The following is a 14,788-nucleotide window of genomic DNA, read 5'->3' as shown; positions in this document are numbered from 1 at the left end:
GCTGGGAGCTCTCAGGCCTAGGGTGGGTGGGGGAGATTGACTGAAGCCCAGAGAAGGATGAGATCTGGCCCAGCAGAAGAGCGAGAGGAGGCCTCCTCTGGACTAAACAGATGCTCCCAAAGATCCGTCAGCACTGACATTCTGCTCTGATTTGAAGGAATTGAGGTTGGAAGGAAAAATGAATTCAAAGAGGCAAGTGTCATGGGGAGCTGAGGGAGGAGACAAATGCTTAGGTTTAGGGTGGGACCTGAATAGGAATACAATGTCTAGACCCTCTGCCATTGTCAGAGAGAAAGGAAATGAATGTGAGTTAATTCCAATGACAGGATGACAGCAATGACATTATGAGGAGAGAATCAGAAAAGTGCAAAGCATGTTTATAAAAAAAAAAAAAATGGAAATTTCTCCACCATGACATTCTCCCTGGAGAGATCCCGAAGGCAGGATCATGTCCCTCGCCTGAGACGAGACCTCCCAGATGCAGGAACTCTCCCCGCTGACAGACCCTTCTTCTTGAAGGGATCCCCCAGAGGCCGGGGCAGGCTCAGCCCACAGTGAGGGCTCCATCTCCAGACCTCAGTCACTGGTGGGTAGGTGACAGGCCCTGTCTGTCCTTCCCACAGCCCCATCACCATCAGAGCGCAGACTCCCTGAGAGTGCCACCCACAGCGGTCGTCTCCAAATCCTTAGCACACACGAGGGGTCTGTCGGAGAGGCACTTACAGAGGTAATATGGCAATTTCCTAGCCTTGTTCTCAGAGTTCAGCTCGCCTTCCCCTTCCCTTCTTTCTGGAAAAAAAAGAACATATGGCGGAAGCTGGACCAGCCTTCCTGGCTCCTGATGTGGAAGTTGCGTGCTGAAGGGATAAGAGAAGCCTGCATGTCTGATGATGGCAGAGCAGCCAGACCAGCCCTAATTCAGGAGGCACATACCTGCTGATGCATGTGCCTGTCGAAAGGGGGGCATCCTCTCCCCCGTGTCACACAGAGGGCCAGAGTGGCATGTGCTTCACTCAGCGTCACCAACACAGGAAGTGTGCTAAAGGCATGAAGAGTCCACTTGGGGTGAGGCCTGGCGGGAGACCCCTGGAGACCCACAAGAGGGCAGGGAGATCAGGCAGGGGCTGGCTTGCCTCTAGCCCAGGACAAGACCCTAGAATGGAAGTCAGACAGAGAACCAGGCAGCTGGAGACACTATAGATTGCCTACACCACAGCGAGTCACAAACACTCATTTTAGCCAACAGTTTTCACTTCTTCCTATTGCAATTTTCTTTTATCAGAACTGAGAAAGGTAGGCAAGATGGAAAATACTTAGTTTTTCCTGCTTCCTGGCATCCTCTGGGGAATTCGCCAAGTTATAATGAGATATTCAGTGCCAGAGAGCAGAGGAGAAGCAACACAAGGCTTCTGAATAATCTACATTATGGCTAATACACTGCAACAGAATAGGCAAGGAATAATACTACCAACGCATGTACAATTCAGTGCAAAAGGGGCGGGGGGGGAGGAATCACAACGTAACCAGTACTTCAAAGGGCTTTGTGTCTCTCTATACCCCTTAAGAAATGGGGGCCTGACGGCCGGAGTTACTGGGGACAGAGAAGCACTGACACATCGGCATAAATGCAGGTGCGGTCAATGCTCCCTGTCGCCAGGGGTGCCAATTCTGGGGTCAGTCCAGTCCCATGAGCCATGCAGTCAGGAGGTAGGTGTGCACACGTCCACGCACAGGCAAGGCAAGATAAGAGAGGACCCCACCAATCTAACAAGACACCAGCCCTGGTTCCCAACAAAGACTGCCTGGAATGTGAGTTTACAAGGGTGATCGCCACCGCGTTGCACAGAGTGCAATAACCTTGCTGTTGGTAGGAGAATTTGTCAGACATGTCCCACGGAAAGTGGAACAGCTGTAACCGTGACAGGCTGCTGAAAAATGGCTGGTTTCCACAACACCTGGTCCCCCTGGGTCTGTACCAAAAGCTTGTTCTTCAATTAAAACAACAATAAACAAGCGCACAAAAGGTTTCCAGTGCAGAACTGCTAGCTTGCTCAAGTTCACGGAGGGAATTTTCAAAGTGTTGGTCTACCAGCTGGAGAAGGTGGTGGACGCTGTTCTCAGACCTCACCTGTGCAGGTGCGTCCATAGGAGGAGCCCTGCCACTAATTCAGGGAGGCCTGGGTCCAAACCCTGTCTCTCCTGCTTACCAGCCCCACGATCCTGGGAAAGTGACTTAACGTCTCGGAGCTTCCATTCCTCATCAGATGAATATGATCATCTCGCAGGCACAGAATTTCCGTGAGTAGGAGAGAGTGTGTGTAGAGCACTTAGCATAGTGACTAACCAATGACTGTTTGGGAAATGGTGTTCCTGTTAAATAGACTTGCCGACCTGAACACCATTCTAGGCTGCAGACTGTGTATTACACTTTATTTCACGAAATGGAAGCATCATCCAGCTCTGAGAAGGTGGGAGAGAAAAGAGGTGTTAATCGCTGTTGGAGGTTTTCCTTGGAGACCATACCCAGGAAATGATGCTCTCCACAGAAGAATGGTTTGGGGAAAACAGACTGCTTATCATTATTATATGCCACCAGAACTGTTTTCTTTCTTCTTTTCTTCCAGGTAAAAGTTTGCAAGGATGTCTCCTCAGATTTGAAAGCCCCTGGAGAGTCCGTGAAACGGGGCCCATTTTCTGACTGACCACTCTTCACGGCTTTTCTGTAACGGATATAATGAGGTGTTTTGATTTACAGGGTCTCATCTCCCCTCTAACAGACAGAAACTGTGCCCGAGCGCGCTGTGTCTGGTGCCGCAAACTCACAAAACTGCTGCAGGCACTGCCTAGAAAACTGGGCTTCCAAGGCGGATCATTCTAGAAGAGCAAAGGTCTTAAATTCTTTTACACAACATGAGGAAGCATCTCGAGTTGTAATTAAGCTTCAGCAATTAGCTACCCACAGACACGTAACGCTGCCTCCCGTGGTCAGGCAATCATCTCTATTAAAACCCATTTTAAAGTAAGAAGCAAACCCCAAAGCTCCCTGGGCAAACACTTCCCATGAATCAATTACCCCTCAGACACATGCAGTACACGCTCAGAGGCGAGCTCTGTGCGCGAGGAGGTTTAGGAAAGGACTGCATCAGACGTGATGAGGCGGTTGCAAAATAGGAGGGGGCTGCAACCCACTTGCAGAAGGGGGCCCTGAATCTCTGGTGTGAGCTGGACAGAGCAAGAGAAACGGAAGCCTCGGGTTTCCCTGGTCTTAGCATTCCCTGGTCGGAAGAACAAGTAATGCATCACCTCCACCCTGAGGACGACATCCAGCCACGGGGTTTCTGCCCGCTGGAACCAGACTCCAGCTTCATCACGTGCGGCCAGACTACTACCCAAACTGATGCTTCATGGGAGGACTGTCCTCTCCCACGTCACGATTTGTCACTGACGTGCACTTGGTGCTCTTGGCAGCTTCACCACGAGTCCCAGCCACTCAAGTCCATGTGCTTTCCCCAGGCTGTTCGGTCCACTCCTCCCTTGGGAGTCCCTTTAGTGGAGGTGGCCCATTGTGCCCAGCCGAAGGCTATTTCCAGAATTGGTGAGAGCAACCGCTACGCAGTGGTCAATGGGTAAGTTATTGAGATGGAAGTACCTTCCTCAAGAACTAGGCTTGTTTTTGCTTTTCAGTCCAACCAAGTTCATCCCCTAACCCTTTACCTCTCAATTGAACAAGAGCCTTTTTTCACGTTTTCCTTTGTTTGGGGGCTTTTTGGGGGTTTTGTTTGGATTTGGGACATTTCTTAACCATCAAGCAAACATCACCAATATTGATCTAGATCAGCACTGTCCAATTGAAATTAGATTCCAAACTTTCCTAGGAGCCACATTTAAAAAGCAAAAAAGAATTATGAAATTGTAATAGAATCTTTTATTTAACCCACTACTTCAAAACTATTGTTGTTTCCATGTGTAATCACCGTGAAAGATAATGAATGAGATAGTTCCCGTTCTCTTTTCCTACTTCCTCTTACTGAACAGTGCAGACCTCGAGCTATGCTTACATTGACCTGGAAAGACTTCCACAATTCACTCTTCTACCAACAAGCAGTTTGCCAAATTATATGTGTGGCATTTAGGTCATTGTAACTTTACAAAAAACCTATCTCTATGTGTTCAGATGAGGACGGAAAATAATCTGTAAGGGAGAGACCAAATGGTAATGATAGCCATCTCTGAGAAGTACCTGGACGGCCTTTCTTTTTCTATTTTGTGCTTCCTTAGTATTTTCTAAATTTCTTTGCAGTAAAACATGTACTTTTTTAATTGTCGGGAAAACTATAAAGCTAGTCTTTTAAAAAAAAAAACAAAACCATGTATCTTCCTTCTTTTAAGTTATTACAGCCCTGGTCCTCCTGGCTCTGTAGCCATTGCCCTATTTCCAGCTATCAGAAGGGATGACCAAACAGTATTCCCGCTGCCCCAGCCCCAGGCACTGTGGTACTCACAGCCAATCATCATGATGGCCACTGCAAAGATCTTCTCGATGTCTGTGGACGGGGCGATGTTTCCGAAGCCCACGCTGGTGAGGCTGGTCATGGTGAAATACAGCGAGGAGATGTAGACAGAGTTCTTGCTGGGACCACCTTCCCATTTCCCTGAGCCAGACCCGTTAAACTGGTAAGGGGTGCCGATGTCCATGGCCAGCTGGTAGAGCCAGCTGTTGTTGCGGATGGTCTTGGTATCCTCGTCGAAGATCTCGTAGTCCCCGATGCTGTACCAAATGCAGGCCATCCAGTGAGCAGCCAGCCCGAACACACACACCAGCAGGACCAGCACAGCGGCTCCGTACTCAATGTAGTGGTCCAGCTTCCGGGCCACTCGGCCCAGACGGAGCAGCCGGACGACTTTCAGAGAGCTGAACAGGCTGCTGATGCCCTGGGAGAAGAGCGACACAGAGTCAGGGCCAAGAACCAAAAAGACTGTTCCCCCACTTCGCCTTCCCTCCTCCCCGCCAGCCTGTTCCTTCGGCATTTCCATAAGATGCAACATCATGCAAGCCTTAAAAAATCGTTTTAACATATGTCATGATATGGCAAACTGCTCATATATATCCGTGTACTTATTCACAATGAAATTAGAATTTTATCCCAAGGTGTATTATGGGAGGTTTCCATTGGCTTTTTTCCTACTTCCATTAAAAAATCAAATAAAAAAACCAAGCTAAATAAAAATAGAATTTTAATTTAATTATATTATGCAGACACACAGAAATACATATGAGCATTTTTCCATGTCATGAGTTATTTTAAAACAATTTTAATATTAAATATGAAATATTTTAAGAATTGCTTAGCTTGTATTTCATATTGTATAACCTTTCATTCTAATTATATTGTGCATAAGTATACAAATATTTACGTTTTGAAAAATGATCAGAAAACACACATGGAAAGATGTAAAACATCTGTTTTACATTATCAGTGGTTATCGCGGCATTGTCAAGTTAGGGAATTACAGGCAATTTTTTATTATATTTGTACATATTTTTGTTACACTTGTATATATTTACTTAATTTCTATGACTAACATTTTTATTACTTTTATAATTAGAAAAATATATTTTAAAAACAAAGAAACAGCTGAGAAGAACTGAGATTCTGTTTTCTCAGAAAAGTTACAAATTATTGGAAGGTAACATCACATCTGTCAGCCAGGGATTATACAACCGGACATCATGTATTTAAACATAATCCATCCAGGAATCTCAGTTAAAAGGAACCCTCTGATTGCACCTGGTCAAGCTTCCCCCTTTCTAGTTGGTGTCCGATGGTCCCACCAACACAGGCCTAGTCTCTGAACAGTTCTCTAGGGACTAGCACTGTGGTAGTGGAAAAAACACCAGAGTAGAAATCTGGAAAATGGGGTCTGAGACCCACGTAAACCACTAACTTGCTAAGTGAATCTGGACAATTCAATTACCTCTCAGTTCCCTTGTCTAGATAATGAGGGAGGTGGACTTACAGCGGCCGCCAACCTTTCAGACCTCACGGACCAACAGTGGTCCACGGACCACCGGTTGGCGACCACTGCTTCAAAGGTTTCCCTAAACCAGCGGTCACCAACCTTTTGGACCTCACAGACCACCAGTGGTCTGCCGACCACACCAATTGGCGGCCACTGGACTAGAGGATCTCCAAATCTCTAAACACTAATCTACTCTTATCTCCAAAGGGAACCGAAATATATTACAGAAGCTACGCCACTCCAAACCTCAAAACGGATTTCAAGGTAGATTTCCATTAAATTTTCCTACTTCCACTAAAAAGCAAATAAGCAAACAAAATAAGAACTTTGAATCAAGACTTCCGTCTCCCTGACATAGCAAAAATCCACCTGCAGGTTGAGGCCCTTCCCCAAGCAGAGAGAGTGGCTTCTCACTATTCTAAACACCGGACAGATCCCAGGCCATTGCTCTTCTCTCTTGTTCCCCTAAGGACAAGCCCCAGGCTCAGGTGATGTCACAGACAGAAGGTTAATGTGTCAATGATTTCTGACAAAAATGTGTAAATGATTTTGGAGTCTTACCAGGACTACATCCTCTTTCTGGGCACACAACTAAACTGCATTTCCCAGCCTTTTTCCAGCTGGGTGGGTCTCAGGACTAGCTCTCACCAACATGATGTGAGGTGAAATATGTGTCACCTTCACCTCCAGGCCAAGGCAGCTAAAAGTCAGTGTGCTTTCTCTGCATGCTTTCTCTCCCCCCCTCCCCCCCCCGCCCCCCGCCCCCACATGCTTTCTAGAGGACACTAGTGTGACCTGTAGGCCATGACTGAAGAGGGTGAATGTACAGCAAGGAAGGAGCCTGGGTCCCTAAAAGACAATGTGGAAGTCCCTCTCCCGGCCAATTGAGTCATATTGTTATGTAAATGAAAAAAGAAGCCTCTAAAATGAGCTACTGAAACTTTGGGGGATATTTGTTACAGCATCTATATCATTAGCCTTCCCTGGCTGCGAGCACACAAACCATAGGCAGCATAGCCTTGTCGAGAAAGAACACAGGATCAGGTTGCCACATACATTATTTTTGTTGAGATGAGGGTGGTGGAGATGGGATTTATTGCCCTTTTAAAAAAAAACAAAACAAATAAAAACAGTTTTGTAGCCGTAAAAACTACAACAGAAAAAAATCATGTCCTGTCCAACATATACCAGCAAATGGATAATAATGGATTTTTTTCTAAGCCAATGGTCAAGTCATCCAAACTGCCAACCTTGACAAAATTTACCTTTGGCATGTCCAGTACTCCTCCTCCCTGTGTCCCCTTTTCCCTCCATGAGCTTTTCCCAAACCTGCTATGCAGAAAAAACGAACAAAATCCCTCCTATTAAGATGCAAGAGACTGATGAGGATAGATGGATAACATCTCTCCACAGGGCATCTGCATTTTAACAGAGGAAAACGAACTTCCAATAATGGAATTAAAAGTACCAACAGCCTGGATGAAGAAGATATTTTGGGAGGCAAAGGAGCCTTTTTGATGACTCAGAAATCAAACACATGTAAGCATCCACCTACTTGCCACCTCCTCATAAGGAGGTTCCTGAAGTCATCTTTCAAAGCAGCTCCACTCTATAGCAGAACTTACTACCTAGGGCAAAACGGCCTAGTCATTTTCCCTCACTCATACTCAATTCAGAGCAACACTGACGGAAAACCTACTATGTACCCCTGTGCTAATGCTACGGGGAAGAGATGATAATGATGCTGTCCTTGTCTTCTCACTCACTATTGTCTCTTCAGTGCCTGGCCCATGGAAGATGCTCCATAGAAAGAAAGGAGGGAGGAAGCAGAAGCAGAATAACTGGTGTGAGAGGCGTGATGTGATCAGTGAAAAGATATTTCTCCTAAGAATCACAGAACTTGAGAGCTGAGAGGGACAGAGAAGTCCAGCTCCTCTGAGTCCAGCAAGGTCTCTTCGAGCGCCATTTCAGACTAGTCTTCCCACCTCTCCTTGAACTCTCCCCTTAACTGCCACCTCGAAGATCTCATTCTGTGACAGTCATTTATGGATATGAACGACTGGGCTCCCATCACCTTTCTTACCTCCCTTCTGCTCCATCTGTACTTCATCTCTTCTCCCTTCTGCATCCCTTCCCAACGGCCACAACAACACATGCAATCACTACCTAAAGGTCACGCTATTCTCTAGCCACACATGCCAGTCTCAAGCATCCCACACAGCGGATGCACATTTGCATCTCTTAGTCTGCTCAAGTGGGTCCCTCCGCCCAGAATGCCCAGCTTCACCATTTCTACCAATTGGTAACTAGTTATCATTCGGGCCTGCTGCCACAATACTATTTGTCCTTCAGGTCTGCCACTACCTCCATCCTAAAGCCCTCCATGACTACCCTGTAATCCCAACCAATCACTCAGTCCTCCAAATGTCCTCCAAGTGGTAATCTATCCATTACCACTTGAACACATTGCTTTGCCTTATAGTTTCCTGCAGCCGTTTCCCCACGTACATCAGGAACTACACATTCCTGAAGACCAAAGCTACTTGGTATTCATTTTAGATGCCTCCTATTGGGTTGAACAGTATCCCGCCAAATTCATGTCTTTTCCAGAACCTCAGAATGTGGCCTAATTTGGAAATAGGGTCGTTGCAGGTATAGTTAGTTAAGATGAGGTAATATAAAAGGTCCTTAATTCAGTGTGACTGGTGTTTCTATAAGAGGTGAAGAAGAGAAGAGAGAGAGAGAGAGAGAGAGAGAGAGAGAGAGAGAGAGAGAGCCCATGTGATTCCCAATGCAGCAACTGGAGTGATGTGATTCAAGCCAGGGAATGCCAAGGGTTACGGGCCACACCGGAAGCCAAGAGGAAGGCATGGAACAGATTCTCTCCCAGAGCCTTCAGAGGGTGCATGGCTTTACTGACACCTTGATTTCAGAACACACAGCCTCCAGATCTACGACAGAATAAATTTCTGTTGTATTAAGTCACCCACTTTGTGGTAATATGTCATGGCAGCCCTAGGAAATACACAGGGTCGAAAGCCAGAACCTTCTTAGAAAGGATCTCAAATATTTTCTAAACGGAATTAAAGAGTTTGGATTATTAGGGAATTTTTTTTATAATTTTAAGGAGCCTTTGGAACAACATAAAACATGCACGCCCTCATTGCGTTATTTATCTGTGTGCACACTGATATTCTATTACACGGTATTGCATAAGTTCTCTCTTAGTGCACTAACAGCTGGAATTCCAGCTGTTTAAAAGCATTTCAAGCCCTTCATTTGTGTGTGTTTTTCTTAACTGCCTGAAGTTCAGTATATGCAATAAATAAAACAGAATTCTCCAAAGTGCTTTTATTTATTTTAGTATAAAAACACGATAGCTTCGTATGGTAGAGAATCACATTTTCCCAGGGACTTCTTGTATCCAAAAACCTCTCTCACATTCCAAATGGTTCCAGGGTGTTTTTTATGACAACATTAAAATTATGAAGAACCAAGAATTTCAAGTGGAGTCAACACAGACGAAGGGATGGTAAGAACCTGTGCTGGGGAGCTCCTCACTGGAAGGCCAACAACTATGACTGGAAGGAAGCCTTCTGCATCTAAATAACCTCAGCTGTTGTGATACTGAATCAATTCAAATTGAAAGGACATTTGGTAATGATCAGAATCATTGTGTGAGAATTACCGAGTGTTACCTATTCATCCAGACTAAACAAATCATTCCGTTAACTTGGGTTGTATCTTGCTTTCTCAACTAGCCAGATTCAACAATTTCTGCTCTTTTTTGTGTGTGTGCTATAGGCATGGAAATGACAACTGTCACAGGCTGGAGACAATGTGTTATTTAAAAGAACTGCTGGGTCTTTCAGGTCCTTGAATAGTTCCTCCAGGCTTCCAGGTCTGTGGGTGACATGATGGCATCCATAGCAAATTCTGCAGGTAAACTTTGTGTTTTTAATGACTTTCAGCCTCACATTGCTCACGATTACTCTTCTCCTGCATCCTCCTCCAGCTAAAGGCCTCCTTCACATACTTCCCTCTGAGACTGACTCACACGGAGAAGACGAGACAATAGGAAATCCAGTGTTCTGTTATAAGAATTTAATACTTTGTTAACAGAGCTTGGTTTGCCTGTTGCCTTTGAAACAGAGATGACTTCAAGAATAAATGTTCCATGCTGGCCCCACCACCCTGAGAACTGCAGATCCATTTCAACTGCACAATGGAATAAACTGGCTAACTAGATCTTATTGACAGCTGCTCACTGAAGCTTAAATGTAATTTTCTTTTCTCTTCTTAGCTGATAAGTATTTTTTTTTAAAGATTGAGTTTAGAAAGAGAGAGGAAAGGAGAGAGAGAGAGAGAAAGAAAGAAAGAAACATCAATGTGAGAGGGAAACATCGATCAGTTGCTTCCCATACGTGCCTGACTGGGAATCAAACCGGCAACCCTTGAGTGCATGAGATGACGCTCCAACCAACTGAGCCACACTGCCCTTCTGTTGCTTTAAGATTTTACTTTAGGCTTGTTTAATTCAATTCAGCAATCATTTCCTGAAAACTTAGTACAGGAAGACATACCCAAGAGCTACCAGTGATAGAAAACAAGGAAAATGCAGTCGCCTGCCCTCCCCTTACCTACAATCAGGCCACAGAAAAACACACAGCCTGCAGATGGCTGCAATGCAGAGGCAAAACACAACTGAGCTGCCACTATAAAGTCTGACTTAGCACAAGGCCTGTGGCTGTGCATAAAGGGAATTCTTTTCTAGTTCATTTAACAGGTCTGTTGACCATATTCAGGGAAAGGATGTGGTTGCCGAGTATGAGGGATAGCTTGCAAACTTCCATTTGTCTAATAATATATCCAAAAGGCACATCTGCAGTCTCTGTAGAGATCATCATTGAAGGAAGTTTAGACATAGTGCTTAAAACCATCCACTTTCTTTTTGGTTTACAATTCCAACCATGAAATAAACTGTCTTTGGTTGGGATAATATACCATCAGGCTCTTTTGCTTCCTAGAGGCGCTGGAAAGGAAATTGTATCATTGGCCAAATAAAAACCAAAGGATACAGAAGAGAGAACCTGGTTTTATCCTGCCATGTCTCTGTCTTTCTCAGAACCCTAACCTCAGGTTGTCTTCTTCCAGGGAAGTGAAAGGAGTCCGCGTAGCCTGAGGGAACTGCGCCTCAGATTGAAGGAAGCACGGGAGTCATCTTGCGCCTGCAGCTCTGACACTGATGTAGCCTGAGCCATGCCCTTCATTTGCTTTAGGCTAATTTCATTAAATTCTCAGAGACAAGAGCATGACAGGGTCTAGTGGAGCTAAAAACCGCAATGGCTTTCACGCGGGTGTCTGTAGGAGCGTTCAGTACTGGGGCCTGGCTAGGGCATCGGGGCCCACTTATCACTGCCTGGCCAGAGCTCCAGATCGGAACCACTGCTGACATTGTAAAAGCATCACCTCAACTTTGAGAACACAACCGGGGCCTCCCGACCTGTGGTAACGCTCTCTAGTTAACGAACAAGAGAGACACAGATCTTTCCCTATGCAATCTAATTTGGCTTTAAAAGACACACTCCCTCCTTCCCCAAACATAATCCACTTCAGTCTCATCCTCACCCCAAACCAGGCTTCAACTAAGAAGGTAGAAGTCCCTAGAAACTATAAAGAATTGCCCACAAGGGTAGCCTCCTGACCAGGCAAGTACCAGGAATTCGTGGTGTGGCCTTGAGGCCTGCACCAGGTTGGAGCTGGTTTGGATGTGTGAAAGGTTCCCTAGCAAAACGCAGACACCTGGGTTATACCTGTGAGAATGGGGGAAGGTGCGAAGTTTTGGTGCCCAGGACTAGCTCTCCTGCGTTGGGCAAATGAAAGCCATAGGGACAGAGCAAGGACAAGAGCCCGGCAAGCCACTGGGAGCACTTCTGAGGGACCACAGGGTCCCTGGGGCAGCCGGGGTTGTGCTTAGCCCCAGGACACTCCCAGGTGTCTGGGCTACTAGATGAGTGCACAAGGCATTGGGAAAGGGGCAGGAGAGACAGACCAGGGGAATCAGAATACTCTAGAAAGAACATGACCATAACTTCAGGAATTCCTAAATTTAAGACAAGGACCCCCTTCCAGCTAGAAGGAGGGTCAGGGCTTCATCTGTAATATTGCTCTTGGTCTAACTCTGTCCCATCTTCACAGAGAGATTTAATTTCTCCTTTAGCCGGAGCAGTGAGTGAGTGGTGAGGAGGCCACTAATCATTTTAGATGCTTCCATTCCAGGAAGCAACTGTCATGCACAGAGCTCCCCTCTACTGCCACCTGGCCCTCCGAGGATCAGTCCCTGCAGGAATGTCCTAAGGCAAAATTACGGCTCCTTTAAGAGGTTTCTGGTAAATATACTTCTAAACTTTCTGGAAGCAGGCAGAAGTAAGGATAGTCGCCATTCTGGGACCACAAATTTTGGGGAGAAGAGAAGCCATGGGGAAAAGAAACTGTCGGTTGGAGCCAGGCCCTGCCTCTGGCACATGCTCCAACCAGCTCTGTGGCCCTAGGATAAGGTGACCAGATTTTAACATTGGTAAAGCAGGACACCATTGGGGGAGGGGGGGCGTGGGGGGGGGAGGGCGGTGTTCTTGATTAAAAATTTGGTCTATATGGAGCAACAAGAATTTTCATAGAACGCAAAAATAGTATTGTAATATATTTTTTAAAATTTCAACATAAGTACAAATATAATAAATAAAAAATTATGTATAGTATTATTTTATTCTTTGGCATATTTCTCATTTGAGTGAATTTTTTTTAGTAGATTGCTGTCGTTGTTTAAAAGGTCATGAATTTGCCGTAACGTAAGTCGTGTCACTTTCAAGGCCGGCGCTAGACTTTTTGCCGCCACTATAAAATATAAATAATACGAGTACTGTCTGCTAAATTCAAGAAAATTTATGTATTTATGAAATAAATAAATTACTTACCTAAATTATCTGAATAGCTGATTTGTAATGACATCACTTGTTTAACTAGCTTACTAGCACGCAGTCCGATGTGTATCGTCTGAGAGACAGTTACAAAATGTTTTCGTCATTGCCAATCCCAAAAAATGCCATTGTTCATTAAGTCCAAACAATGGTGGTCCAAATCTAACAACTGATCAACAATGCGAACTTTGATAAGCAGTTCTTGATAATCAGTTCTCAACAATTATTTGTTATATTAAAGTTTAACATTATAAAATTAACAAAAATAATATAAAACTCATATCCTGGCTAAATAGCCACATGGCCGCCGAAAACCGTATATTCCCTTCCGTTCTCCCGCTGTTCCCTAGCTTGTCGTGCATTCTTTCCAAAAATCGGGACTTTTTTAAAACGCCGCGGGACGCGGGACAAATTGTTAAAAATCGGGACTGTCCCGCCAAAAGCGGGACGTCTGGTCACCTTACCCTAGGAACCTCTCTGAGCCTCATTTCCTCACCTGCGATATGGAGCAAATGCATTTACCTAGGGTTAATGTCATAAAAGTACTAACTGTTACATCAGAGGTAGTCGCCTGTTCTCCTCCAGCTGCAAAAATCCAGACAAGAGGGAGGAAGGGAGGGAGGGAGGGATAGAAGGAGGAATGGAAGGGAGAGATTATTTGCCCTCAGTCAAAAGGAAAGAAAGATTATGAAATGTCAGAAAGAAGTCACCTCCAGGTGACCATTAATAACAAGGAGGGAGGATGCCCTCTCTCTGAAAAGTTGACAAGAAGCAATTAAGCGTTTTCCACCAAAATAGCTGTGTAAGCTGAAGGAAAGGGGGCAGGAACTCGCCTTGTGCTTCTGGACAGGTGGACCCTAGGGGTAGGGCAAAGTCAACCTCCGCTGATAAGAACAAGAAAGGCCAGGGATGCCGGGAATAATGAAAATGAATAGAACACAATGCACCCCTCGGTATTTGTATTTCTAAACTGGCTTTAAAAGATCTTAGCACTTCTCTGACTACAGAAATGAGAAATTACTAAAACAGCAAACATGCCACTTGGAAGTTTACTTTAATGGAAAAGTTGAATATAGACCCTGAGGTGTCAATGCCATCCCGCTAAGTAATAGCAACAATGACTTATGAAGCCCTTGCCACATGCCAAACAGTCCTAACTTAGTCTTACCTGCATTAACTCACTTAATTCTTATAACTATCCTCTAGGATATCTGGTATAATTCTCCACATCTTATATGAACGTGTGGATTTTTTATAAATTAACTGATGGACAAGCAGCCATGGAGGATGATGAATTGTGAGCTGACTGCAATCAGATTTTTAAAAACAAGCAGTGAGACTGAACTCTTTTGTGGCTGCTCCAGACACAAAGCAGTCTCCTGTGTCCCACATTCACTTCGCTCCTCCAAAGCCAACCTGACAATAGTAGAAAGATGGATGACTCCCACATTCTTTTTTTTTTTTAATTGAATTTCTTGGGGTGACATTGGCTCACAACACCATACAGGTTTCAAGTGTACAACTCAACAAAACATCATCTGCACACTGCGTCAGGTGCCCACCACCCCGAGCAAAGTCTCTTTCCGTCTCCATTTCTCCTCCTTGCCCACCTCCATCTACCCACACCCCCTTTCCCTCAAGCTAACTGCTGTCTGTGTCTATGGGTTATGCATATGTGTTTTGCTTAATTCCTTCACCTTCTTTCATCCAGGCCCCCAACCCCCCTCCCCTCTGACAGCTGTCAGTCTGTTCCATGTATCCATGCCTCCGTTTCTATTTTGTTTGTCAGT

General features: G+C 45.1%; 1 protein-coding gene across 2 annotated transcripts in view; it reads right to left on the bottom strand.

Moving 5' to 3' along the window:
- Positions 1-14,788, bottom strand: part of KCNH1 (potassium voltage-gated channel subfamily H member 1) — a 264,356-nt gene that overhangs the window by 155,876 nt on the left and 93,692 nt on the right. For both annotated transcript variants that reach the window (XM_008145998.3, XM_008145999.3), the window contains exon 7: positions 4,503-4,932. In XM_008145998.3, the coding sequence (XP_008144220.2) occupies positions 4,503-4,932 (430 nt within the window). The remainder of the gene's footprint in view (positions 1-4,502; positions 4,933-14,788) is intronic.

The sequence above is a fragment of the Eptesicus fuscus genome, chromosome 22 (genome assembly GCF_027574615.1).
Source record: "Eptesicus fuscus isolate TK198812 chromosome 22, DD_ASM_mEF_20220401, whole genome shotgun sequence".
NCBI lineage: Eukaryota > Metazoa > Chordata > Mammalia > Chiroptera > Vespertilionidae > Eptesicus > Eptesicus fuscus.
This window is presented reverse-complemented; position numbering and strand designations above follow the sequence as displayed.